This window comes from Primulina eburnea, chromosome 12 (genome assembly GCF_022965805.1).
Source record: "Primulina eburnea isolate SZY01 chromosome 12, ASM2296580v1, whole genome shotgun sequence".
NCBI classification, from domain to species: Eukaryota; Viridiplantae; Streptophyta; class Magnoliopsida; order Lamiales; family Gesneriaceae; genus Primulina; species Primulina eburnea.
This window is the reverse complement of record NC_133112.1, coordinates 30,845,508-30,872,655: the sequence shown is the minus strand read 5'-3', so window position 1 is coordinate 30,872,655 and position 27,148 is coordinate 30,845,508. Positions and strand designations below refer to the sequence as shown.

The 27,148-nt window shown below is 35.1% G+C and overlaps 2 protein-coding genes across 2 annotated transcripts; both read right to left on the bottom strand.

Moving 5' to 3' along the window:
- Positions 1-2,378: 2,378 nt before the first annotated feature.
- On the bottom strand, positions 2,379-5,280 carry LOC140808482 (uncharacterized). The gene has a single exon (XM_073165641.1). The coding sequence runs from the start codon at positions 4,370-4,372 to the stop codon at positions 2,822-2,824; it is 1,551 nt and encodes a 516-aa protein (XP_073021742.1). The 5' UTR covers positions 4,373-5,280; the 3' UTR covers positions 2,379-2,821.
- Positions 5,281-12,416: 7,136 nt separating this feature from the next.
- On the bottom strand, positions 12,417-26,345 carry LOC140806776 (uncharacterized). The gene is made up of 3 exons (XM_073163311.1): positions 25,716-26,345; positions 13,513-13,752; positions 12,417-12,920 (listed from the first exon to the last, which is right to left on the bottom strand). The coding sequence occupies exons 1-3, from the start codon at positions 26,343-26,345 to the stop codon at positions 12,417-12,419; spliced, it is 1,374 nt and encodes a 457-aa protein (XP_073019412.1).
- Between the last annotated feature and the right edge of the window lie 803 nt (positions 26,346-27,148).

The window sequence follows — 27,148 nt, the reverse complement described above, 5'->3', positions numbered from 1 at the left end:
AGACCTTAGTAGGAATTGAACCTACAACTTGATAATTAAGAAACAAAGACTATATATGATAAGGCATAAGCTACATATGACTTCCATTAAAGTTTTAACACTTTATTAATATATATAATTATTAAAACAGATAATGACACCAAAATTTAATTACTCTAAATGTCTCAAATTTAATAATATAGTATAAAATAGTATATTAACGGATTGTGACATACGCGATGTGTATTTCGTAAAAAAATAAAGAACGTAGTATTTTAAAATTTTAAAATAAAAGTTATAAAATTTTGAAATTGAAATGACAATAGATAAAATAAAATATAAAGAGAAATATCATTAAAATATAGTAAAATTATATGGTTAATTTGATAAGATAGATTTGCTACAAATCGAAAATTACATTATGACTTCATATATATTATGCTCTTGTTAATTGTTATGATAATAAATATATAGTAATAGATATATATCTTATCATTTGCATTAAACTGTATCTAGTATAAAATATATGTATACCCCACGTGTTTATGCGAATTGTTGATTAATTGTTAAAGATGACTTAAAAACAACAGTTCATTATCTAATAGATCTTTCCATCTCTGCCACTTCACACATCGAAACGCACGTTCTTATAGAAATAAACGCTCTTTCACATCTTCTTAACCCGAAATGTATGGATAAACAAGAATTCTTGAACAGCGAACAACCAGATATGAAATTAAAAAATACAATGTTTTTCTGTAAAACTGTGGAGGTGAGATTAATTTTTCAATGGTTTTTTCTTAATTTCAAATCGTAAATAAATTATTTCGCGTTCACCTTTTTCCTAACTTGAATAGGAGAAATTCTAATGATTTGAAATTACAAAATTATTATTATTTATTTTATTTTTAAAAAAAAAAAGAAATTTCGAAATGTTTAAACTTGGCGTACGTGTGATGACTACAAACTAATTAGACTGGTCGTTGGGTGTGGGCTCGAAACCGATCCAACATGGCAGATAAAGTAATAATGGGCCCACTAACGGCCCAACTAATTTCGCAGGACAATATGGGTGAAATGACACAAACAGTCTTCACATAGATTCCCTATTGTGGTCACATTCACCAACCCTATACTAGGCAAATATATGCACCTATTTAATAAATATAAATTCTCTCATTTATTACATATCAAGTCCCCACCCCCCAACCCTTAGTTAATTTTTTTTAGAGCTGCCTATGTATGACTATTTAAAGATGATGTTTCTATCAAATTCATTTAATAATTTACAATCTTGATTTTATTTTAGAGTTTTAATTTACAAATAAATAGTAAGTATTTTATGAGAATGTCTTACAGATATTTATTCATGAGACAGATCAACTCTACTCATATTTACAATAAATCCAGTTTTGTACTCTCAGACTAAGCATATTGAGATTCCTCATCAGTTCATTCGAGATCAGGTATTGAAGAAGAATATTAGATTGGAGTACGTTTCAACTGAACAACAAATAACGTATATCTTAATCAATGACTAATAAATGATTTTTCCATTATATCACCAAATATTTATATATATATATTTTTGAGATCATCCTCCTTCAAAATTATTTAAGTTGCCTAATTGACATGGAATGTACCAATGACTTGACATTTAAGGATAACATTATTAAGAATGCACAAAAGTCAAACAACAGGGATTTTTATGAAAAACAAGTACAAAACTTAGTGCTATTTGTTCTTTTTAACCCAACCATAATATTATACCCTTTTTCAAGAATGCAAATTCCTAGAGCCATATTTTAATATTTTTAACAATAACTAATTAATTGGCCAAACTACAAGAATTAAAAGGGGTCTTGGCCCTTTCTACTCAACATCTTACAACTTTTATTTTCTTAAGTAACTTGATTAAATATAAGGCATAAAACTCCTACCCAAAATACATTAACAGCTGCATAAAATTTTTGTTTTCGATTATTCATATTAACAACAAATTGTGAGATTGTCCTCTTGTGCATATAGAGATAGGTGCTTGCTGACCCGACGCCAGTGGCTTTTAATAGCAGGAAGACAGATTGTGATGCAAGAATTGTGCGGGGATGACAATAAAATCGAGGTAAAATTATATGTACTCCAATAAGAAAGTCGTCTCACAAAATACGGCTAGTGATAGTTAATTATTTATGATGCACATATTTTCTTGAAATTTCATCCCATGGTGGTAACTTGTGTTCCAATGGAGGCAAGCAAATCAAAGACAAAACTCAACTTCCTTGCCAAACACTTCGAGGTTCACCTTTTTGTCGTCTCCTTCAATTGAATGAAGAACAATGAATTTGATTGATGACAAAAGGACAATCATAATAGTTCCTTGGCTTAAATACAACAAGCCAAAATAATAAACGAAATGTGGCTGAAGGAACCAAAGAAGGTTTGGTTAAGCTCGAGAATTTGATATTATAGTCAAGATTGAGACTTGTTCAGCATCTTCAAATAGAATAAAGGCGAGGAAATAAACTCCGAAATAATATGAAATACCTTCATATAAAGTGGTCTGAGCTGCTAATCTGAAACCTGTGAACTTGCTAACTAACAAATGATATTTTCAGGTGTCGATTCAATACTTAAAAAATCAAAGAAAGTAAACTTGAAAGAGTCCAAAGCTTTGGCGTATGCTCTTGAAGCATGATGCAGAAAATGGCATGAAATGATTAAACATGAAGTGAAACAGGACAAGTGCGTTCTTAGTACCATTCTTGATCTTTGCAAGAGTGTCTTTATACACTAAAATCAACTGAATTTTGACTTGTTGTCTTGTTTATCTTCAAACTACCACTTAAAAGAACCGGCCTCGTCCATCATCTTCATCTTCCTCAGGAGCAGGAAGATTGAGATCGAGCAAATTGTGAAGCTCGGTCTTCTTTCTTCGACTCTGATTCTGATTTTCATAGTTGGAAACGATAAAATGTGACCTCTTGTGGCCGCCTAAGGCCTGACCATTCTTAAAAACCCTGTCGCAGAAAGGGCAAACATGCCCTTTGTTCTTTTTAGGCTTAATCTTTAGCTGAGATGAACTCTTAGCACTTGGTTTTCTGTTACCAGTTGTTTGGACGTCGGTAAAATCATCAAGAATATTTTCACCACTTTCATATCTTGATTCGTAGTTCGCGTTGCTCCTCTTGTGGCACGGTCTGTGCCCTCCAAGAGCCTGATAGGATTTGAAGATCTTTTTGCAGTTGAAACATTCATATTTAGTTTTCTGAGAATTACTGCACGCTTCACCCTCTATATGGCCGTTTTTCATCGACCTGATCGTTTTATTATATGATTCTGGATCTTCATAACTACGCTTCCTCTTTCTTGATTCAATCCTAGCAAATTTTGGTGCAATAGCAGAATTATCACACTCATTTTCCTTGCTGAATTCATTTCTTAGTTCTGGTCTAAAATTCTTCTTTCTATTCTCGCTCCTCCCAAACTCAGCTCCATACTCCTCAACCCCTCTTCCAACTGATGCATCGGACTCAGCCTTAGCACATTCATCCAAGAAATACCCAGAATCCGAATTCTCCATTTTCGCCATTTCAATGTTCAAAGAAGTATCCTTTAACTTCCTATCCCCATTATTCTTCACTTGAGGAGTCTCCTCACCAATGTAAACGCCGTTTATGCCTTCATTTTTACCCAATCTCATGTCAATTGAAGACGACTTTGTCTCAAGAACAACAGAAATGTTATCAGAAGATTCGACAACCGAATTGACACCAACCTTATTCCCAGAATCCTTCGACAACAACATTAAACACATAGCTACTTCCTCTTGATCTGTTCCATCAATCTCGGAAACAGGTGAAGATCCATTGTTAGCTAATGAAAATGTAGGAGACTTGACATCAACCTTCTTGCACTTCTTACTTTTTGACGATCCAGTTCTTAGCCTAGAATCATCACCTTCTTCGGTATCTGAATAACTATCCAACACCGTCTTCTCATTCTCACTAGTCCAAGAATGATCATCCTTCAAACCTCTATCCTTCTCAGAGTGGCAAGCCATGTGACCACACAATGCTTTCATCGATTGAAACCCTTTACCACATTGCTTGCAAACTCTGTCTTGTACCAAAGGGAAAGTTGAATCCACAGCCCTCCAAGTTTTCCTGGGATTTTCTCTTAACCCGTAACTAGACTGCCCATTTCCGAGTTCAGCAACCTTCGATTCTGACATGATATGCTGCTGCCCAGCAATGTTGGACTCAAAATTCTCATCAAAATGAGACGAATTTGCTATTACGTGAGACCTCATATGACCGCCCAGTGACTTCCCACACGGGTACCTCTTGTTGCACAACTTACAAACAAACCTCAAATCTTGATCCTCCTCCATCATATAACTTGATTCACACACGAAAACAAGAAAACCGAGCACCAAAATCAAATCAGAAAACAGATACCTGAACTAAAATACTAAACCAAGTGACGAACCTGCATTTCTTGCTCTACCACAGCCCTAACACTTGAACAAACAGAGGGACAAAAAAAGAGCACCACCCCAGATCCGAAAAACCGAACAAAAAGCACAAAAGCGAAGTCGGAAAGGCTAAAATCTGAACTACGAAGTGGGGGCACAGATCGCTATGAGTATACTGAAGAATCAAACTTTTTCGGATGTGACAGTTTTTAAGGAAGTAAAATCACGACCCAATACGCAAAGAAAACAATCTTGAATACCACATCTGCGTAATCTCCCACACATTACAGAAAAAAAAAATAAAAAAGAAAGAAAGTCACGCGTATTAATGTTCCAAGATTTCCAAGATTTTAATGCGGAAAGAATCAAACTTTTGAACAGATGGGTCGCTAATGATGGCCTTGAACCAGCCTTAACCTATCAAGATAAAGAACTAAAACAGAAAACAAGGACTCTTTCTTCCCCATTTTTCTCTCCCGCATATACATACACACTCTCTCTCTCACCATATATTGTATATACATCTATTTCCTGTTTTGTGGGTGTCATAGTAGGAGGAGAATTCCATGCATGGAGGCAAAATGTGTGTGAGAAAAATAGCTTGGAATTAAAATAGAGGCGGCACGTGTTCTTCTTGGAGGAGAAATCGGACGGCCAAGATCCGCTGGATTGATAGCTGCTCAACAAACGCCAAATCGAAAAGGATTTTCCATATTATTTGCAAAAATATGTAACTTCCAAAGTTTTATGAACTAATTAATGGCTTTCTTAGTGTTTGTTCAAACGTCCACACCAAACCGAAGAGACCTAATTTTCAGCTGTTATGTGTTGTCGTATTCCGATTCCACCCCAGTCCCAATTTTACTTGAAATCACACACTTAAGCTATCAAAATCGAATAAACCGAACCGAATCTTATCTTTTTGGTTTTGTTTTTAGTCGTCCATGATTCGATTCGATTCGAATCGGTTTTTACAATCAATCAGATGAAAAAATTGGTTCGATTCAAGATTTAGATAAAAAAAGATATAAAGCTCATCGAATCGGGAGTTGGGGCTATTTTTTGTCACCTAAGGTACAGTTTGGTATATAGGATATGATAAGTAAGGGATATATAGTATAAAGATAAATTAAGGATAAATATAATGATAACATAATATGTTGAATGTTTGGTATGATTTTAACAAAAGTAATTAAATTTATATATTGAATTGTAATGACAAAATTAACCCTATCACAAAAACTTATATTTCATTGTATCAATATCTTGTAATTGCATATCTCAATAATAAACATTTAAAATTAACTTAAATGCATTTAAATTAGGGGTAATTAAGTCATTTGTAATGTATTTTATCATTACATTAAAATTATCACACCTCTTACAAAGGATGTTTTATCATTCTCAAAATTTATTTATCAAGCGCTCATGATATCATCACGGACTTTTTAAAAAGATACCAAACATGGGATAAAGGAGATTATTTATCAATCTCACACTTATCCCATATACCAAACAATGCCTAATTGTATAGGTATAATATGTAGAAAATTTATATCTTTATTTTTACTTTATGATATTAATTATAATCGCAATTTTTATATGATATGATATTTTTCATTTTAAAAAATAACTTAAATTTAAAATAAATTATCCAAAATGAACGTAATGAAAATTATTGATGTGATTTGGATTGATAACAATTCATATTTGGGATTTTGTTTCATATATCGATAAATTTAATTTGGTTTAAATTTTTTTTTATAACCAACAACGCATTATACTGGTCATCCTCGAAGTTACATGTTCCAAGCCAATTCTCACGGTTGCTAATTATCATAGAGACGGTCTAACGAATCTTTATCTATAAAACGAATCAATCCTACCGATATTCACAATAAAAAGTAATACTCTTAACATAAAAAATAATTTTTTTTATGGATGACCCAAATAAGATATCGGTCTTACAAAATACGACCCATTAGACCATCTCACACAAATTTTTACCTTCAGGGAAATAGTATTAAATGGTTGTTTTCCTTTCCCAATTACTTTATACACGAAAACACTCATCATATTATATGACATGTCAATTTTATGAGACGACTCTCTAACCCAACTCGACTCATTAAATAATATTATTTTTATATCAAAATTATTACTTTTAATTGCAGATATGGATCAGACCAACTCCTCTCACATATCCGTGAGATCATCTCACAAGAGCCTACTCTAATTTATATGAGTCATACTACATGTTAAATGAGAGTTATATATTGAGTTACAAAGTGCATTTAACTATCCTAAATACATTTTTGAAAGAGTTTTCCAAATAAAAACATGAAAATAATTTTGTTATTTTAAATACATTTTCTAACTCTTATCATTTTCCAATTTATATAGTCAAAATGGATACAAATGTCCTCTTTAATTTCAAGTAATGCTTTCCCATGATTACTCTATATGTTGACATGAATTGTTTTTTTTTTTATTATTATTATTATTATCTAAATTTGATATATTTAGAGGTGAATCTGGAGAAATAAATGACATTTAAAAATGGAAGAAGTATAGGAAGTCAAATATTGTCCTTAATAGAATATGAATGGTTGCTTCCAAAGAATTAATAAAGTTTGGATAATGATATTAGGTGTGATATATTTATATTAATGTTATATATTATTGACATGTGTACATAGCACAATCATAATATAATAATAAGTAAAAATATAGAAAAAATAAAAAAAATGAAATTTTATAATGATGTCGTTTTATGTATATTAACTACTATTTTTAATTACAAAGTCGTCATTTTATGTTATTTATTTAATTTCTTTTAATTAATTCATGATTTTATATATTTTTATTTTATTGAAATATAGAGGGAACCAAACCGTATAGAAAAAGCCAAAGAATCAAATTATAATTTCCATTTATTTCACATTCCTTGAAATATTGTGATTATCCCATTGTGGTTTTAATTGGAAAAGATTTCCTTTTGATGGAGAAAATTGATTGCTTTACAAAGGGAGATTACATAAAATCTTTATCAGATCTACTCCCATAAATTTAGTCAGTAGAGAAATTAATAATTGAAGGTTAAAGCAATTATCGTGTGTATAAAGTGTTTTTTATTAGTTTAAAAAATGATGTGATTTATTTTTATTATAAGGGTATTATTATCATTTGAAATTTATTTTATTTAGTGAGATAAAAATAATATTGATATTGAAAAAATGGTCGAGACCGAATAGATTCTTTACATAATATTATGACAAAAAATTGTGTAAAACGGTCTTACGGATCGTATTTTGTGAGATGAATATCTTATTTGGGTCGTTCATTCATGAAAAAATATTAATTTTTATGCTAAGAGAATTATTTTTTATTGTGAATATCGGTAGTATTGACTCTTCTCACAGATAAAGATTCGTGAAACCGTCTCACAAGAGACCTACTCTATTATTATACCTATTTATTGGATCATCGAAAATCGACATAAATTCCACAAAAATATAATGGAATTTTCAGGTATTTGATGGATAACAAAGTCTTTATTGACTTTGTATTAAGTTATTTTTTTTTTTGAAAATTCATTACGTTATCTTCATCCTTTATTAAACCATTATTACTTTTCAAACATAGTAAACACGACCTACAAGAGTTCATATTAGATGTCGTCTAACAATTTTTACTACAAAACAAGAAGATTAGGTTTTTTTTATATGATCTCAAATGTCCATATTCGTAAGACGTGTCAACTCGATCTATATATAATGAAAAATAATATTTTTGATATAAAAAATAATGTTTTTCATGAGTTGAGTCGGTCAGAGATCTGTCTCACAAAAGTTAACTCGTGAAACGGTCTCATGAGAATTTTTTTGTGTAACAAAAGAATAAATCTTTTATGAGATGTTTTCATAGATAAATATATGTTCACATAAATTTTGAAGATATCGTGTACTCTCCAATCAAATGTTACACTTGCAAGGTGATCGACGATTTCGGTTAAGAATAAATCTAACAAGCAAGATTAAGTCAAGTAGTTACAGTAAATGGATGATATGTCAAGTATCGATCCTATATAGAATAATATTTAATTATTAGAATTTTTATCACTTAATTTAAGCTAAAAAAAATAAATAAAAAGATGATATGTGGAATATTAATTTAAATCATTAAATAAGACAACTGCAATTAAAAATGATGTATTTAATGATAAAGAAGGGATTAATTTTCAAATAAAAAACTAAGACACACCACAATACCAAATTCTATTATGTTGTCGCGTGTTAAAATTCAATTTATTATTAAATTATTGACATCACAGTGAAATTCTCAATTTATTTACTAAATGACTCCCCGAGTTAATAAATCTATTTAAATCTAATAATCTAATTTTTATTAATTGAATTAATTAGATCTAAATGTATTAACTCTTTACGGAATTTAAGTTTTCAACTAAAACCGTACTATGAAATTTCTAGTCAGTTAACCATGTGTTGTTTGAAGTCTTTGTTGCTATATTTAATCAATCATCTTCCGATTCGCGATTAATTAAAAAAACATGTAAATGGTTGATCATATTGTTAACGAGAAATATTAAGCCAACATCAATCAATAATTAAAATCAAGAAAAATAATATATTGAAAACAATTCAAATATGAAATAAAGTATTGTTTTGCCCTATCATATTTTAGTCTAAATAAATTTCTTTCATAAATCGAAACAAAGCAAAAATACAATGTTTGAATTTATAAGAGTAAAATATGAGAAGAAATAAAAAAATCTCAACATGATTGACGTGATTTCTCATTTTAACTTGTCTTCTTCATCTCGCTCAAACTCTAAATTCCTTCTTTTTCCTCGAACTTTTTTCTTCTACTTGAAACGCTATACGTTCTCTCGAGTCTCTGTCCCCTTTTATTTCTTCTCTCTCTGTTCACCTTTTATTTCAAAAGCCCAATTTTCATTCATTCTTTTCTTGTATAACGTGAATTGTAAGAAATTGTTAAATAAATAAATTTCTATCTCTTGATATTTTGTTGTTTATGAAATCTTATACAAATACCTTCGAATATAACTTAGAACTCTCCATCTATTATTTCCTTAATTATCAAATTTTTTTTCTTTCTTTTTTGTTACAAGAGAGGGGGTCACCCAAGATTGTTCACTGTCGAACAACTATTCATCTACACGAGCCAAATGCCGCCTTGTCTTCCTGGATGATGGCGGCATGCTTACAGCAGGAGTCCACATAGTTTTATAGCCTCTTTCCATTTTCAGAGCTTCCGCAGCCAAAAATCAGCAGCCCTATTTTGTTTTCTGTAGATATGTTTGATCTTAACCTCCCAGTTTCTAGCCAGTAGGCTAGCACACAATGAGATCAAGATGATGAGAGACGAACACATCATACCCTTATTATTAAGCCATTTGATCACTTCTATTGAGTCAATCCCCAACATGACCTTCCTTTGACCCGCTTCCCATGCCATTTGCAACCCTTTGTAGGCGGCCCACAGCTCTACTTCCTCGATCGAGCACCACCCTATGTTGTGCATGAAGGCCAATAATCCAATCACCATTCGTTCTGCAATAATCCGCGACCACCAGCCTTCCGAATAGACTGCTTGCAGCTCCCATCAACCTCGAGTGAGCACCACCCTTCCGGAGGAGGTATCCACCTAACTATGCAATTGGCATCCTCTGGGTGTGAGTTGGCATAATCCTTGAAGAACTGAAAGTTGATTTAATTTCCTTGAGTTGGTTCTTTAGCTGCTTCACTTTAAGATTCACATCTAGTCTCTTGTCCTTGAAAACAAGATTATTTCGCCATTTCCACATCCACCAAAGAGTAAAGGAAAATAGAACATTCCAGTTCCTCGTTTCCATGTTCTGTCGTTCCTGGCCTAAGTTCGCCCTAAACCATTTGTCGAAGCTTAGCTTCAGAATATTTTGAAACGCATTAGTAGACATGAAACATCTCCATATTTCCCGAGCTTTTTCATATTTCCGAAAAATGTGATCCACGTCTTCCATATCATTCTGACACATAATACACATACCACTGGGGGTAAACCCTTTTTTTAACTCTTTCCACATTGCTCATAATCTTTCATGTCTTACTAGCCAATACAGTAAGGAACCTCCAGTTTCCAAATCATTTCCCATAAGTACTTATCAGTAGTGTGATTTTGTATGCCCATTATCAGCTCATAGGCTGAACTAATCGAGAAATTTCCGCTGCTAGTTAAGCCCCAGCAGATGTTGTCAACAATATCATCTTCTTCGCTCAGTATACACGTAGCCAACTTATCTTCCACGTGAGTGGGAAGCTTCCCATCTAAAGCTCCCCAATTCGATCCCTCTCCTTCGATCCAATAATAAAAAACGGATTTGTTCCTCTCATCTGCTTCAATATCCTTGAGAAGAGTATTTAGTGGTTCATTTCCCAGCCACTTATCCGTCCAAAACTTGTAGATTTACTGTTCCACACTACACTTCTCTTCCCTTGTTCTAGTGTTTGCATGGCCTTGTAAATATCTTGCCAAGTCTTGGATGCTCTCTTTCTAGATTGAATACCTTTACTGATATAGGTCTTGTGCATGTATTTCTCTTTCAGCACTTAAGCCCAGAGGCTCTTCTTGTCGTTCATTAGTCTCCAGCCCAGTTTGGTCATGAAGGCTAAGTTCATTTGTTGAATCCTCCTAATCCCAAGGCCTCCCATAGATTTGGGTTCAGTAACCACTTCCTATTTAACCAAGTGGCATTTACGTTACCCATATTTTCCTCCCCAAAGAAAATTCCGAATTGTTTTCTCAATCTCAGAGCATATTCCCATGGGTAAGAGGCTTGTTTGCATAGTATAAAGGGGAATCGCATTGAGCACAGACTGTACCAAAACCTCCCGTCCTGCAAAGCGCAAATACTTGGTTTTTTCCACCCCTCAAGTCTTGACTTAATTCTATCCGACACCTGCTTGTACAGTAGACAGATTTTTAGCCACCATATCATCCAAATTTTTAGAGACAAAAATTTGTGATTTGTGGAAGTTAACTTTTTGGCCAGAACATGAACAAAAGCTATTCAAGCACTCAAGAATAATGTTGAGTTGTTTGATGTAAGCCTCTGCATATATGACCATATCGTCGAAAAAGACCAGATGAGAAATGGGAGGGCCATTCCGAGAAAGTCGAATAGGCTTCCAGGAACCATTACTAAATGCTTGATAGATGATGTGACTTATAATTTCAATACAGAGAACAAATATGTAGTGGGATATTGAGTCTCCCTGTCTAATTCCTCTGCTCGGTTTGATCCACTCCATCTGGTCCCCATTCCACAAAAGCGAGAGCCTGGGAGATTCAATACAGTTCATGATATTTCAGACCCAAACTCTATTGAGGCCAACTTCAGTGAGAGTTTCTCGAATAAAGTCCATGAAAGTCGGTCATAGGCTTTTTCAAGATCTATTTTGATGGCCATGTATCCCTTTCCTCCGGTTTTCTTATGCATAGTATGAAGGGCCTCTTGATACACCATAATGTTATTAGTTATTTGACGCCTCGAGACAAAGCTGCTTTGGAAAGACCCCACAAGGTCAGCCATGACAAGCTTAAGGCGGTTGGTCATGGTTTTGGTGAGAATCTTATAACTCACATTGCATAGACTGATCGGCCTGAACTGTGTAATAAACTCTGGATTAGGAACTTTAGGTATCAATGATATAAGGGTGTCATTGGTACCCACCAGCATCTCTCCAGGGTCGAAGTAATGAAGAGAAAACTCGCAAATGGAATTACCGACTATGTGACACATTTTCTGATAAAAACCAGCAGGTATGCCATCTGGGCCAGGGGCCTTAAAGGGTGACATGCCAAAAAGGTCCCTCTTTATTTTTGCCGGTAGGAACAAAGCATTTAAGGCTTTGGAGTGGGCTTCTAGTAGCCTTGGGAACCATCATCTCCGTAAGTCCTTAGATTCATGGTTAGGATTTGGGCCGAAGAGAGATGTGTAGAAATCTTGAACCTTGATTTTAAGGCGATCCTCCTCAGTGATCCAGTCACCATTTTCCTCCATGAGTGCCTCAATCTTATTTTTGCTTCTTCGAACCATGGTAGAGGCATGATAGAATTTGGTATTTCTATCACCAGAGACTATCCAATCCTCCCTAGACTTTTGATACCACAGTAGCTCTTCTTGTTCTAGTACTTTATCAAGCTCTCTTCGAAGTTTAGCATCCAGTTTGAGGAGTCTATGTCTAGGTTGGTGCCCCAGAATTCTTTGCACTCCATCAATCCTTGCTATTAGTTCCCTCTTCCGTTTGTGGATATTTCCAAAAGTTGCAGATTTCAATTCTGTCAGGACATTGGCCAAAGAAATAACATTGTCTTTTAGCATCCGCTGGTCTTGCCATTCGTGCTGGATCTCATTCTGAAAATCGCTATGGGTAAGCCAGGCAGCCTGGAAACGAAAAGGACCTTTACACTTTTATTTCTTGTCACCATGAAGTTTGACTAACAATGGGGCGTGATCAGATTGGATGATGGGAAGATGCATCACCCGAGATTCTGGGAACATTTCTCTCTACTCTATGGTGCACACACCCCTGTCCAGACGAGCTCCTTTGAAGGTATTACTATTGTTCCCTCTCATCCAGGTGAATCTTGAACCAGTAAATCCAAGGTCTAGAACATCAATAAAAATGGTATCTTGGCGGTGGAGAAAACTGTATTCTTGCTATTTCTCGGATTCATTTTTCGGGCTCCAATAATTGATAAACGTATGCTTATTGGGATAGCTCTTGAGAGCAAAAGATCCTTGATTAAACATCTAGTCAGCAAAGCCCGCACTTCTACAGTAGGCCACCCCTCCAGTTGACTTATTTCATGCTCAGTGATTACCGAGTTAAAATCACCTAAGGATATCCAAGGTCCCTCTATGTTAAGGTTCTCTTTTGACAGATCGTCCAGAGCCTCTTTCTAAGCGTGGCATTGGGGCTCTCATAAACAATAGATATGAACCAAGGTATCGAAGTTCCAGTATCTACCCTTACCAGAACAAACTGTGGATGGGAGTAGATGATCTTTAATCCCAAATCATCTTTCCAAAAGATCCATATGCCCCCATTAAATCCCATCGCTTCAACTCTTAACCAATTATCATAACCCATCTTGTTGCCGATATCATCGGCATGAGATCCCGAAACACGTGGTTCAAGCAAGCCAAGCACATTTGGATTGAATTTCTTAATTATATCTTTGACGACGCGGTTCAGTTCTTTAGAAGCCGCACCCTGGCAATTCCACACCATCAAGTTCAGATAGACGCTATACAGAGGAAGGAGTCACACCACATTATATGCAACTAAACCACGATCCAAAACCGGCAGATCTTAAGCTTGAAGGGATCGGGCTTCCCCATCCATGTCTCTTTGACGATGTCGTCGTCTTTGTCCTCCACTTCATGGTCCAATACACTATATCATCAAAATTCTTTGACACTTATCTTCAAAATTAAACATTTTTTTAAGTCAAATCTAAAAATGATATAAAATTAAATCAAATAATCACAAAATCAAGAATAACAATATCAAACAAACACAAAATAAAATAAAACCCCTATAAAATTCACACTTATCACAAGGTATTGCATATGCATTTCACTTGATACAATAGTCAAATATCGTTTTGATACCATGCATCTCTGACCCAATGACACCTAGTAAAATCACAATGTCTCCAATTCAAAACTCGTGTAAAATCTTCTGCCCGAATATTAAGAAAATATTATGTTTTATTACAAGTGGATGAATCAATTGATCATTTATTAAATAGTTGACCAACCTAATCAAAGCCATAATTTTTCTTTTCTCAAATTTGACTAAGAAGCCCCCAAAGTGATCAACTTTTACAAATCCCAAAGGGTTTAGTTTTTAGAGTTCAAGTGGTCATATATCATGTCAATGTCAGCTAAGAAGTTTTACGTAATGGTTCCTAATATGTGGATGTTGGGCAGTATTGTCTTTCCCTATGGGGAATACCAATGGGGGTTTGCATTAAATTTCTTGAAATTAATGTATTATTATTATTATTATTAACAAGATGGAATTATAAAATACAATGAAATAATTCAATTACCTTTAAAATGAAGGGACCAATTCTAAAAAATTATAGGGCGTAGGTGCTAAATAAAGTGATGCCAATAATGCTTTTCAACTGAAATTGTAACTTAGAGGCAAAAAATATTCTCATTAGTTTGTGAAAAAGGCTATGGCCCTTTGTCATAGCAGGAGCTAACACATGAAGAACAATTTATTTGTTTAAATCTTAAGATTTCGCTGGGATTCTGAGATGAAATTACGAAAAATGAGATACTAAATTGAAAATATGGATAATTTGACTATTTTTTGTAAGTTAGTTATTGTAAAACTTGTATGAATTGCATAATAATACAAAATATCGAATCTTATCATTCGCAACAAACAGGAACCTAAATGGTAAAGAATTGTGTCTTGTCCTAGCTAAGTTGAATATTGGTTATATCGACGTCATTAATCCCGTTATGTGTATTTTCTTGAAATTAGGATTTCATCGTATACGTATCTTTGACTTGATGTGAAATTTGAGTCGTACCATCACCATCACTAATAACTCTTGTAAACCAATGAAAATTCATCCTACAATTGATATTGAAGTTAAAATCATGTGTTTGACTATTATGTTCATCACAATAATTATTATTTATTTATTTTTTCTGAATTCAACTTCGTTTTGAAAATCATACATCAACATCAAAGATTTCAAGTCATTAATGTTATAGTTTCAATTTTCAATATGGATTGTAATTAACACAAACCCGTCATTCAGCCCAGTCCATTCTTGTGGTTATTAGTTATTTTATACCTAATAACCTCCAAACTTTCACCAAAATATATATAATAATAACAAGAAAAAGTGACATGATCATTTTCATCATCAACATATGATTTATATATCAACAACATCGAACTCGAACCCCTTGTATTGTGAAAGATACATTCTTTTCCGTTCGTAATTGATATTACTATTGGAAGAAATCTTCGTAATTCAATCACAAAGATCCTAGAATGAGATATGTTTTCATTCAATAATTATATTCGATATTCGTGTTAATTTTCGATTACAATTCCATGCAAAATAATTGAATGGAAAAATAGATTTTTGGTCCACTAACTTGTTCTAACATGATATCGAAAATTTCTTATTTGTTATATATCACGCCAGCAAATAGACCAAATAGCCGAAAATTAAAAGTTAGTATACCAACAGCAAACTTAATGAACCAAAATATAAAATTGGACAAATTAATAAACCGAAAGAATCATTTTCCATAATCGAACTACATTATATTATATATTTTATATAAATATTAAATAATTTTAAATTTATAGAACGTAGCTTTTAGTTAGCTTAATAATTCAAGATCAAAAAATTATTTCAATGAGAATTGAAATATGATTTACAACTACTGTTTTGAGTCAAATATAATGTAATCAGTGATAATTAACTGTTAATATCTAATCTAATCGGGGTGTACCCAATGTGGGAGAATCGATGAATTTTAAAGAGTCTTGTGGAATTAAAATGCGTATCCAATTTAAACTTTTATAAAATCTATAGAAATTCTTAAGTTTTAAATAATAACAAATATCATCGAGCTGTTTCAAGTCAAACTGCATTTTTAATGTATTTACAAGTTTCGAGATGGATATCTTGAACTCTAGTCGTATTGTTTATTCTTCAAGTATTTTGTTAGATTGTATATTCTTCCAGTAGGATATCCTAAATTATGAGGCTGGACTCTCTCTTGGCTCAAGCTGCTTCCAAGACACAAGCCGGTTGCTTAAGTAGAGATCAAGCTGCATATTGGTCTCTAACTGATATGCTTGTACTTCAATTCATTCCTTATGCTCGGTAGCTAGACATGTAAGAATATCTCTTGATCCATCATACACATTAGCCGATGTATTCAATTGTTCAAGAATGTCTTAGACAAAGATAAACAAACCTTTCTCTACCGTAAATCAAATTTTTAGAAGCTGTTAGTTGCCATATTTAGATACATGAGAAGGTAGCATTAATTGCAGCGTACCATGAAGGTAAATGAGATAAAAGATAGTTTAGTTTTGCTTCGGCTAATAGTACATGTTGTGTCACGCCCCAAGTCCGAAGCGTCGGTGACATCCGGCATTGTTTACAATTATATTGCAAACAATAAAGCCTTGTATCAAATCAAACCAGTTTTTTTCATAAATAAAGTATTGTCTTACAATGACAATGAAATAAAATATATCAGAGTTGCGAAATGCGGAAAACTTGAACAAAAGGGATAACTTGATTCTTGCTCTTGATCATCGATCACCAACCCCAAAAAGCTTCCTGCTCCTCCTCATTTATTTGTTCTTCATTTTTATCTGAAATTGTAAGGGAATGAGTGTTTTGGGAAATACTCAGCAAGTGGGGGTCGATCGATTCCAAAAATACATGTAAAACTTAATTATTTAAATAGTGCTTTATCAATCTTTCAAATCTTAGTACTTTTAACTCATCTTAGCAGAAATGAACAAAAGACAAAGTTTTCTCTTCCAGATGAATCAAATAGTTCAGAAGCGTATCAGATTATTTCAGATACAATAGACACAACACTGTTACTCATCTCATTTCCATGGTCAAATTGTCCCCAATATGTTAGTCCTCTAAGGGTGAGGCCAGAATTCGGTTTTATACCCACCGGTCGGGGCCAGACAGAAATGGTTTTATACCCACCATTGAGGCCAGACAAAAATGGTTTTATACCCACCATTGGGGGCCTAGACAGAATCAAAATTCTCATCCCATTTGAAATTGATTGTAACAGTGTAACAAAGATTTCAGATTTTATCAGACGAAATGTATCAGAGCTTTCAAATATCAGAGTTTCAAACGAATTCAGCGGAATCAACGAATTTCGAAGCTGTAATGCCCGAGATTTTGTATCATGTTAATATGAGTTTATTGAGTATGAATCGATATGATTATAGCCAGGCCACCCCGAAACCAGAATTGGGCAAAATATATGAGATGCACAAAGTTTGGGCCGAAAGTGTTGCGTCCGGGCGGGAGTGTTTGTCCGCCCGAGCGCCCCTGTTTAAAAGAAGGGGTCCGATAGTTCCGCGCTCGGGCGAAAGTTTATGTCCGCCCGAGCGCAATTGAATTAATATTGTATTGCTGGGTATATTGATATTATTCAGAGTTGGATCAGATGGGTTGTTGATTCGTATATACTGATATTGTATTGTCGGTATTGTGAGATTGTACAGATTTGGGATTATAATCCGTTGACATTGATCAGACTATGTCTTGATTTGAGTATTGATCAGAGCAAGTCTTGAATTGAGTTGTATATTGACACAGTCTATTCGATATTGTCATTTCAGATTGATATGGACAGATCTGACTTCGAGACTTCGACTTTGTCAGATCGAGAAGACAAAGGTATAAGTCAATGTGGTATTGGGAGATCGACTTGAGTCGGTTTGGACTTGAGTTTCCCTAAATCACATACTATTTGTTATTATTTGCATTGACTTGATTTGATATGCTTGTTCTATGGATTTATAGAGAGCATGTGTTAGACGAGTCTCGACGAGTAATCTTGTGACAGAAGTGCCTGATAGTGGCGGGATCGCCACAGGACACATTGCACGATATCACAAGATAGTATAGTAATCTTGGGACAGATGTACCTGATAGTGGCGGGATCGCCATGGGCACATTGCACGATGTCACAAGATAGGATATTGGCGATAGGACCACAGTCCATGACGATTAGGTCAGGACACTGGATGTTTGGTTATATCGACGTGGATAGAACTGGAGTCTTTTCTATTACTGTTGATCGATATAGGAATACCCACATCTGGAAACCGGGATCCCTAGACTAGGATTGAGTCTAGTCTGAGTCGTGGAGTCACGAGCATTGTCGACAGTTTTATATTGATTATGTTTCAGGATTTGATACATATTGATGTTACCTGTTCATGCTTTTATGTTTATCATATGATTGCATGTTTCATTGATTTATACTGGGAATATAATTCTCACCGGAGTTATCCGGCTGTTGTCTTGTTTGTATGTGTACATGACAACAGGTGGGACAGGTTCAGGGTCAAGGAGATGAAGAGAGATCGTGATTAGAGTGAAGACTACGAACTTAGAGTAGAAATAGGGTTTGGACACTTGATGTTAGTTGTTTAACCTTAATTTGAATAAATGTATGCTGTACAAGATTCGTACCCTAATTTAAACTGATATGTGTAATAAATGAATGCCATTACGTTCCGCATGTAATATTGTATTTAAAAAAACAAAAAATTTAGACCCTGTTTATTATAATTGATTAATTAGTCCCAAAGATGATTAAGAATCGAATTAGCTTCCGGGTCCCCACAACTGGTGGTATCAGAGCAATAGGTCTAGAATTGTAGGTTCTTGAGACTGAGATAGAAGCTAGTGAGCGGGGTAGAATGAGTTTTTTTCCTTGCATGTGATTGCTAGCATGTGATTTATTATAATGTTGAGTTACATTGTATATGTTAATAGTTCAGTATGTTTTACTTTTTTGTTTGAAGATAGATGTTACCTGAATATCTGAGTTGATTTGATAATGTGTATTATTTGAGGACACATCAGAACCCATTCTTGATCAGAGGTAAGCTGATCAGGAAGGGACTGAGATGGATTTGTCTCATGTGATTGATAATTATGGTGATTATCAGATATACCTCCTAGAAGAATTCCGGAACGAGGTAGTACTACGACTGACCAGATGGATGTGTCAGAAACTCCGATGGAAACAATGATGAAGAAGTTTCAGTCATTTCAACCGTCGATTCTGAAAGGTACTGAGACGCCAGTTGACTGTGAGAATTGGCTTGAAGACATAGAAATGTTATTTGAATTTCTTGGGTTCACAGATGATTGTAGAGTTAAACTAATCGGGCACTAGTTACGGGAAGTCGCAAGAAGTTGGTGGCTGGTAAATAAAGAAGCCTTAGAACAGCATGGTCCAGTGATTACATGGAAAATTTTTAAAGTAGAATTCTATCAAAGATTCTTCCCCGTATCATACCGACAGGATAAAAGTGCAGAGTTTGCAAGCCTGAGATAGGGTTAGTTGAATGTTGATGAGTATTTGACCCAGTTCTTCACCTTGCTACGTTTGCCCTCACGTGGCTAGAAATGATGAAGCTGTGTTTGATCAGTTCCTCCAGGGATTGAATCCGGAGATACGTACATTGTTAAATGTGAAACCACCGAAAAATTTTGCTGATACTCTGAACAGAGCTAGAAGAGCAGAAACAGTTCTGATGAGACAAAAAGAAGCTTCGTATGTTCTTCCAACACCGAGACCGCAAACACCGCCTCCCAGAATCGAGATTGGTAGTAGCATTAGTGGAAAGAAAGAACCAGTTGAAAGCTCGAAAGAAGCAGTTCAAGAAGTTAGGAAGCGGTTCATCTAGCTCCAGTGGTTCTAGCCCAAGTTATACGGGAGTTTATTGCAGAACTTGTGGAGAGAGACATCCCACGGAGCAATGCCAGGGAGTGACTGGTAGGTGCAATATCTGTAAATAGCAGGGACACTTTGCTAGAGTCTGTCCACAGAAAGGTTCCCGAAGATCTCAGGGAGCAGGATCATCGGATTATGGTGACCGGCGTACAGACCCAGGATGTACTTGATAATATACTGACAGGTAACTGTTCTTTACGACTATTTTGCATATGTATTGATAGATACTAATGCATGCCCTACGATTATTTTTTAATGAATTCATTGATAGATGCTTGATCTGTTGGGACTGTATGTACTATAGTAGTGATTTCTTTACCTTTTGGGGGAAAGGCTGATATCAGTAAATTCTGTAAAATATTGTATACTGCAGTAGGATGAGAATGCAATTGAGGTAGACTGTGTATACTTGTGTTGTTTGATTTTGACTACAGTACTGATATTGATATATTGAACAAGTACAGAGTTGTTGTAGATTCTTGCCAGGAGATGGTAAGATTCGGACCTGAAATGGCCGATGAACGAATGATATATGGTAAGGATTCTCGATTTTGAATTCCTTTAATATCCGTATTATTTATGACTCGATGATTATCGAAAGGAATGGAGTAATTCCTTATGTATTCAGTTGATTACTGAAGTTGAGCCTATCAGGGTCTGATTTGTTAGTAGCAGGAGAGTTGCTATAGTTTTTCAGATGAGATTTCAGGTTTGCCTTATATCAGGGAGAGTGATTTCAGCCTTGATTCGATACCAGGTATTGGTTTCATTTTAGAATTCCGTATAGAATGATACTGATTGAATTGAAAAAAATTTAAATGTCAGATAGAAGATTTACTGTCTGAGAGTTAGAGTTACATCTAATTATGTGTTTCTCTGTAAGACACTTCAGTTCTGATTATGGGTTGATGAATCCTGTGTTCAGAGATATTCTGATGATTTTATGCTCATTGTGTCTATGATATCTTGATATACTTGCAGCGTATGATTGATTGAATCGAACAGTTGAAATTGTATCGAATATTCTGAGAACTGAGATTGTTGTATACAGAAATTGTTCAGATATGAATCTTGATTGAAACAGATTGTATTCCGAGTATGTGATATCCGAATATGGTATACCGATTGATATTAGCACAGCTGAGGTAGTGATCAATGACTGAGAATGACACCGAGTCAAAAATGTCAGAAAATTACGTTCTATGAGTTTATTAGATCAGTATAGATGATTGATATTTAGAATCTGAGCCGATATTGCTGTTATTATGAATCCGTATTTGATACAAATTGTTTTATATTATTGAGATTATGTACAGTTTAAGCCGAATCAGAGCTGATTTTGAAATGTTACAGCAGTTCAGAAATTTAATCAGACTGTTCAGAATTTGATTTCGATAGTCAGAACAGAGTATCAATCAGAATACCAGGTAGGTAATACTTTATTTTATATAATTAGCTGATTTGTTTGTGCAGAATAGTTCGAATATGAAATGACAGATAGGGTCAGAAGCGCACAATAGTGGATTCAATATTATTCTGGTGACATGAAATGTATAATAATTTGAACAGACAGTTTTGATATAAACAAATGAAATCAGTTATGGCAGAATTTGTATTGAAATGTCTGAATCGCTGACAGATAAAGACAGAAAGATAGAAACCAAGAGATTGGTTATATAGATCATTGATTCCTGAATAGAAATGAGAGTACATTTCTATGGATCTGGTGATAGAATTACCGAAATCTTGCCAAGATGGTACTATGATATGATTATTATTGACAGATTGCTCTAATTGGCATATATTATATTATACAGGATGATGTACAAGTATGACCAGACGACTGAGATATATGTCAGAAAAGAGGTCAGATTGTATTGAATACCAGAGTTGATTATATTATACTATGATTTTTAGTTGATTTTGTACTTTTGGCAAAGTATATAGCAAGATCTTTCATCTATTTTCTATAGATTGACGAATAGTCGAAGCGAACTATCCTGAAACTGGAGGATATCCAGGAACTGTAGTGCTGGATTTTAGCACTAGTTGAGGCGATGTATTTTCACTTTGTGAATGATGGTACGACAATAGCTATCAGATGAGTATTGAAATAACTTCAGTCCAGGTATTGTATAGTGAGAACGGTAGATTTCCTTTGTATTAGGATAATACCTTGGAGATACATAAGATAGAATCGGATACGGTCAAAGATATGGCAAAGAAACTGTAACTGATTTAGGAGAATGTAGAAACAGCTCAGAGTAAACAGACTGAATATGCCAACGTCGGACGGTGACTGTTGGTATTTGCGATTGAAAATAGAATATATCCTTGATTAGATTAAACAGATTTGATAACAGCTGTTGATATTGATTTGTTATGAGCTGTTGATTGGTATATACGGATGTTGTATAGCCAGTATTGGGAGATTGATTATATCATCAGTTATTTCGAGTGGTATTATGAGATTATAGTTCCATGAATTATTATATTCCAGAATGAAAACTACTTCCCTGCTGAAATTACAGTAAAGTCGTCAGGGCATCGAAGAGGCTACTCAGAAAACTGAGTCTGATATGAGGTAGCGATGTTTAGATTTATTGCACTGAAATGCGGTTTACTAATTTATTCTGTTATCCATTTCCTACTTGTATCTGACTTAATATCTGATTTACTACCTGATTTGATTTACGAGGATTTCGGAACGGATTACCTCTGATATGATATGATTGCCTATGATATCTGATTTGATTGCCTGTGATTTCGGGGACGAAATCATATCTTAGGGGGGAGAAATTTAATGCCCGAGATTTAGTATCATGTGAATCTAAGTTTATTGAGTATGAATCGATATGATTATAGCCGGGCCACCCTGAAACCAGAATTGGGCAAAATATATGAGATGCACAAAGTTTAGGCCGAAAGTGTTGCGCCCGGAAGGAAGTGTTTGTCCGCCCGAGCGCCTCTGTTTAAAAGAAGGGGTCCGAGAGTTCCGCGTCCAGGCGGAAGTTTATGTCCGCCCGAGCGCGATTGAATATAATGCGAGGACCGTGAGTTCCGCTCTCGGGCGGAACTTTATGTCCGCCCGAGGGCGAGACGTACAGATTGTTTTTGGAGCCCTGTAGTTCATCATGCAACATGTAAATATATATATATATATATATATATATATATATATATATATATATATATATATATATGTATATAAACGTTCATTCAATAGAAATCAAAGGAAAGAAACGAAGAAAGGAATCGAGAAAGTTTCAGAAAATCCTTACGCCTCTAGATTTCGATCCGCCCGTCTGATTTTGAATCCGAGTACAGTACCGAGTTCCTAGCGACGACAGCTACAATAGGACGTAAGTTTTATTAAGTTTTAATATGATTTGAAATCATGATACTGCCAGAATCAGATGCGATTCATATATGTTGTTCTTGCGATATCAGACATTGTATAATCGAAATCGGATCGAAGAACAGACTGATTATGCAATTGTTATGAATTTTCAGAGTTGATTTGATTGTGATTAGACTGATGTGATATTAGAATTGTGTTATTATCGATTATGAGAGGTTGAGATTGATATTTGATTAATATTTTATTGCTGGGTATATTGATATTATTCAGAGTTGGATCAGATGGGTTGTTGATTTGTATATACTGATATTGTATTGCCGGTATTGTGAGATTGTACAGATTTGGGATTATAATCCGTTGAAATTGATCAGATTATGTCTTGATTTGAGTATTGATCAGAGCAAGTCTTGAATTTAACTGTATATTGACACAGTCTATTCGATATTGTCATTTCAGATTGATATGGACAGATTTGACTTCGAGACTTCGAATTCGTCATATCGAGAAGACAAAGGTATAAGTCAATGTGGTATTGGGAGATCGACTTGAGTCGGTTTGGACTTGAGTTCCCTAAATCATATACTATTTGTTATTATTTGCATTGACTTGATTTGATATGCTTGTTCTATGGATTTATAGAGAGCATGTGTTAGACGAGTCTCGACGAGTAATCTTGTGATAGAAGTGCCTGATAGTGGCGGGATCGCGAGGGGCACATTGCACGATGTCACAAGATAGTATATGAATCTTGGGACAGATGTGCCTGATAGTGGCGGGATCGCCACGGGCACATTGCACGATGTCACAAGATAGGATATTGGCGATAGGACCACAGTCTATGACGGTTAGGTCAGGACACTGGATGTTTGGTTATATCGACGTGGATAGAACTCGAGTCTTTTCTATTACTATTGGTCGATATAGGAATACCCACATCTGGAAACCGGGATCCCTAGACTAGGATTGAGTCTAGTCTGAGTCGTGGAGTCACGAGCATTGTCGACATTTTTATATTGATTATGTTTCAGGGTTTGATACATTTTGCTGTTACATGTTCATGCTTTTATGTTTGTCATATGATTGCATGTTTTATTGATTTATACTGGGAATATAATTCTCACCGGAGTTATCCGACTGTTGTCTTGTTTGTATGTGTACAAGATAACAGGTGGAACAGATTCAGGGTCAAGGAGATGAAGAGAGATCGTGATTAGAGTGGAGACTACGGACTTGGAGTAGAAATAGGGGTTTGGACACTTGATGTTAGTTGTTTAACTTTAATTTGAATAAATGCATGATGTACAAGATTCGTACCCTAATTTAAACTGATATGTGTAATAAATGAATGCCATTACGTTCCGCATGTAATATTGTATTTTAAAAAAATAAAAATTTAGACACTGTTTATTACAATTGATTAATTAGTCCCACAGATGATTAAGAATCGAATTAGCGTCCGGGTCCCCACAGAAGCATAGCAAGAAAACATAATCGATCGAATTTTTCTATAGGGTCATTTCTTGCATCATTAATGTGTCTTAGTCCTTTAGCTCCTCCCTTTGCTCCTTCATGGTTTTACTCAAAGGTTATTTCTTGCATACTTAATTTGTCCAAACCTTAGCTCAACTTACAGCTCCCTTTTTGGTCTTGTTAAGACATGCCTGGTCGAGCTTCTTCGAGCTGAGGGATCGAGTCCTTGAGCTAGGGTTTTACTCCTCCAGTGACAATACTTCAATGGATGTGGTTATTTTCAGCTCGGCCTCCCGTCGAGCTAGTCCCCGAGCTTTGAAGTCATTTTCTCGAGTTAAATTTACTGAAAATCTTAGTTAATATTCAAGTTATTTAGTTGGGACAAACATTTTTGAGCTTAGTTGAAGTTAAATTTCAAGTTCGTATTACTTGATTTGCTTTGGATCGTAAAATTTCGGGTTCTCAGATTCCTCCCTCCTTATTAAAAGTTTCGTCCTCGAAACTTGCATTAGATTGATCATTCGAATAGGTCAGGGTATTGTGATCGCATTTTCTCCTCGAGTTCCCAAGTTGCCTCTCTTTCAGCATGATTTGACCATTGTATCTTGACATAAGGTATTGTCCGGTGTCTCAACACTTGGTCTTTTGTGTCCACTATTCGGATAGGGACTTCTTCGTATTTAAGTTCTTCGTTGAGTTTTCCTTCAATTATCAGTGGTGTAACCTTGAGTACATGACTCGGGTCTGGAACATACTTCCTCAGCTGTGAGATGTGGAAAACGTTATGTATTCTTGACATATCTAGTGGTAATGCTAATCAGGTAGGCTAAGGTTCCTACCTTCTCCAGTATCTCAAACGGTCCCACATATCTCAGATTTAACTTTCCGGATCTACCGAATCGAACTACTCCTTTCATGGGAGAGACCTTAACGTAGGCTTTCTCACCGATTTCCAACTGTAAGGGTCTTCTCTTCAGATCGGCACAGCTTTTCTGCCTATCTTGGGCTGCCTTGAGTCTCTCCTTGATTATGACTACTTTATCAACGGTTAACTGAATAAGTTCTGGTCCTGTAACACTTTTTTCTCCGACTTCGTCCCAATATAAGGGCGACCTACACTTCCGACCATACAAAGCCTCATATGGGGCCATCTCGATTCTACTATGGTAGCTGTTGTTATAGGCGAACTCTATTAAAGGTAACTGTTCTCTCCAATTTCCCGAAAAATCCAGCGCACATGCCATCAACATATCCTCGAGTGTCTGAATTGTCCTTTCGGTTTGGCCATCAGTCTGGGGATGATAGGCCATGCTGAGAGTAATCTTGGTTCCCATATCCTTTTGGAAACTTTTCCAAAATTTTGATACAAATCGTGGATCTCTGTCAGATAGGATACTTGCTGGAACTCCATGTAGCCTCACTATGTTGTCCATATACAAGGTGGCTAATTTATCCAAATTATAATTCATCCGTCCTGGCAAGAAATGAGCAGACTTGGTCAATCTGTCAATGATTACTCAGATCACATCGTGACCCTGTCTTGATCGTGGTAGTCCTAATACGAAATCCATAGAGATGTTATCCCACTTCCACTTCGGTATCTCCAATGGCTGTAAAAGTCCTCCAGGCCTTTGATGTTCCGCCTTGACTTGTTGGCAGACTAAACACTTTGCAACAAAGACAGCTACGTCTTTCTTCATCCCGTTCCACCAATAATTATTTTTCAAATCCCGATACATCTTGGTGCTTCCTGGATGTACTAAAAATCTCGATTTATGTGCCTCGACCATTATTTCTTCTCGAATTCTATCGACGTTGGGCACATACAATCGTCCTTTCATCCAGAGTATTCCATTTTCATCAATTTGAAATTCTGAAATTTTTCCTTCTTGGATTTGTTCTCTAATTTTAAGGATGGAGGTGTCTTGACTTTGCTTCAATTTGATGGCCTCTCGGAGACCTGGTTGTACCGATAATGAAGATAAGTTCACTTTCCCAGGGTTCCTTCGGCTCAACGCATCTGCCACCTTATTTGCCTTACCCTGATGATAATTGATTGACATATCATAGTCCTTGAGAAGTTCCATCCACCTTCTTTGCCTCATATTTAATTTCTTTTGAGTGAAAATATACTTGAGGTTCTGGTGGTCAGTAAAAACTTCGCATTTTACTCCATAAAAGTAGTGCCTCCAGATTTAAGTGCAAATACTACTGCGGCTAACTCCAAGTCATGAGTGGTGTAATTCTGCTCATATGGTTTTAGTTGCCGTGA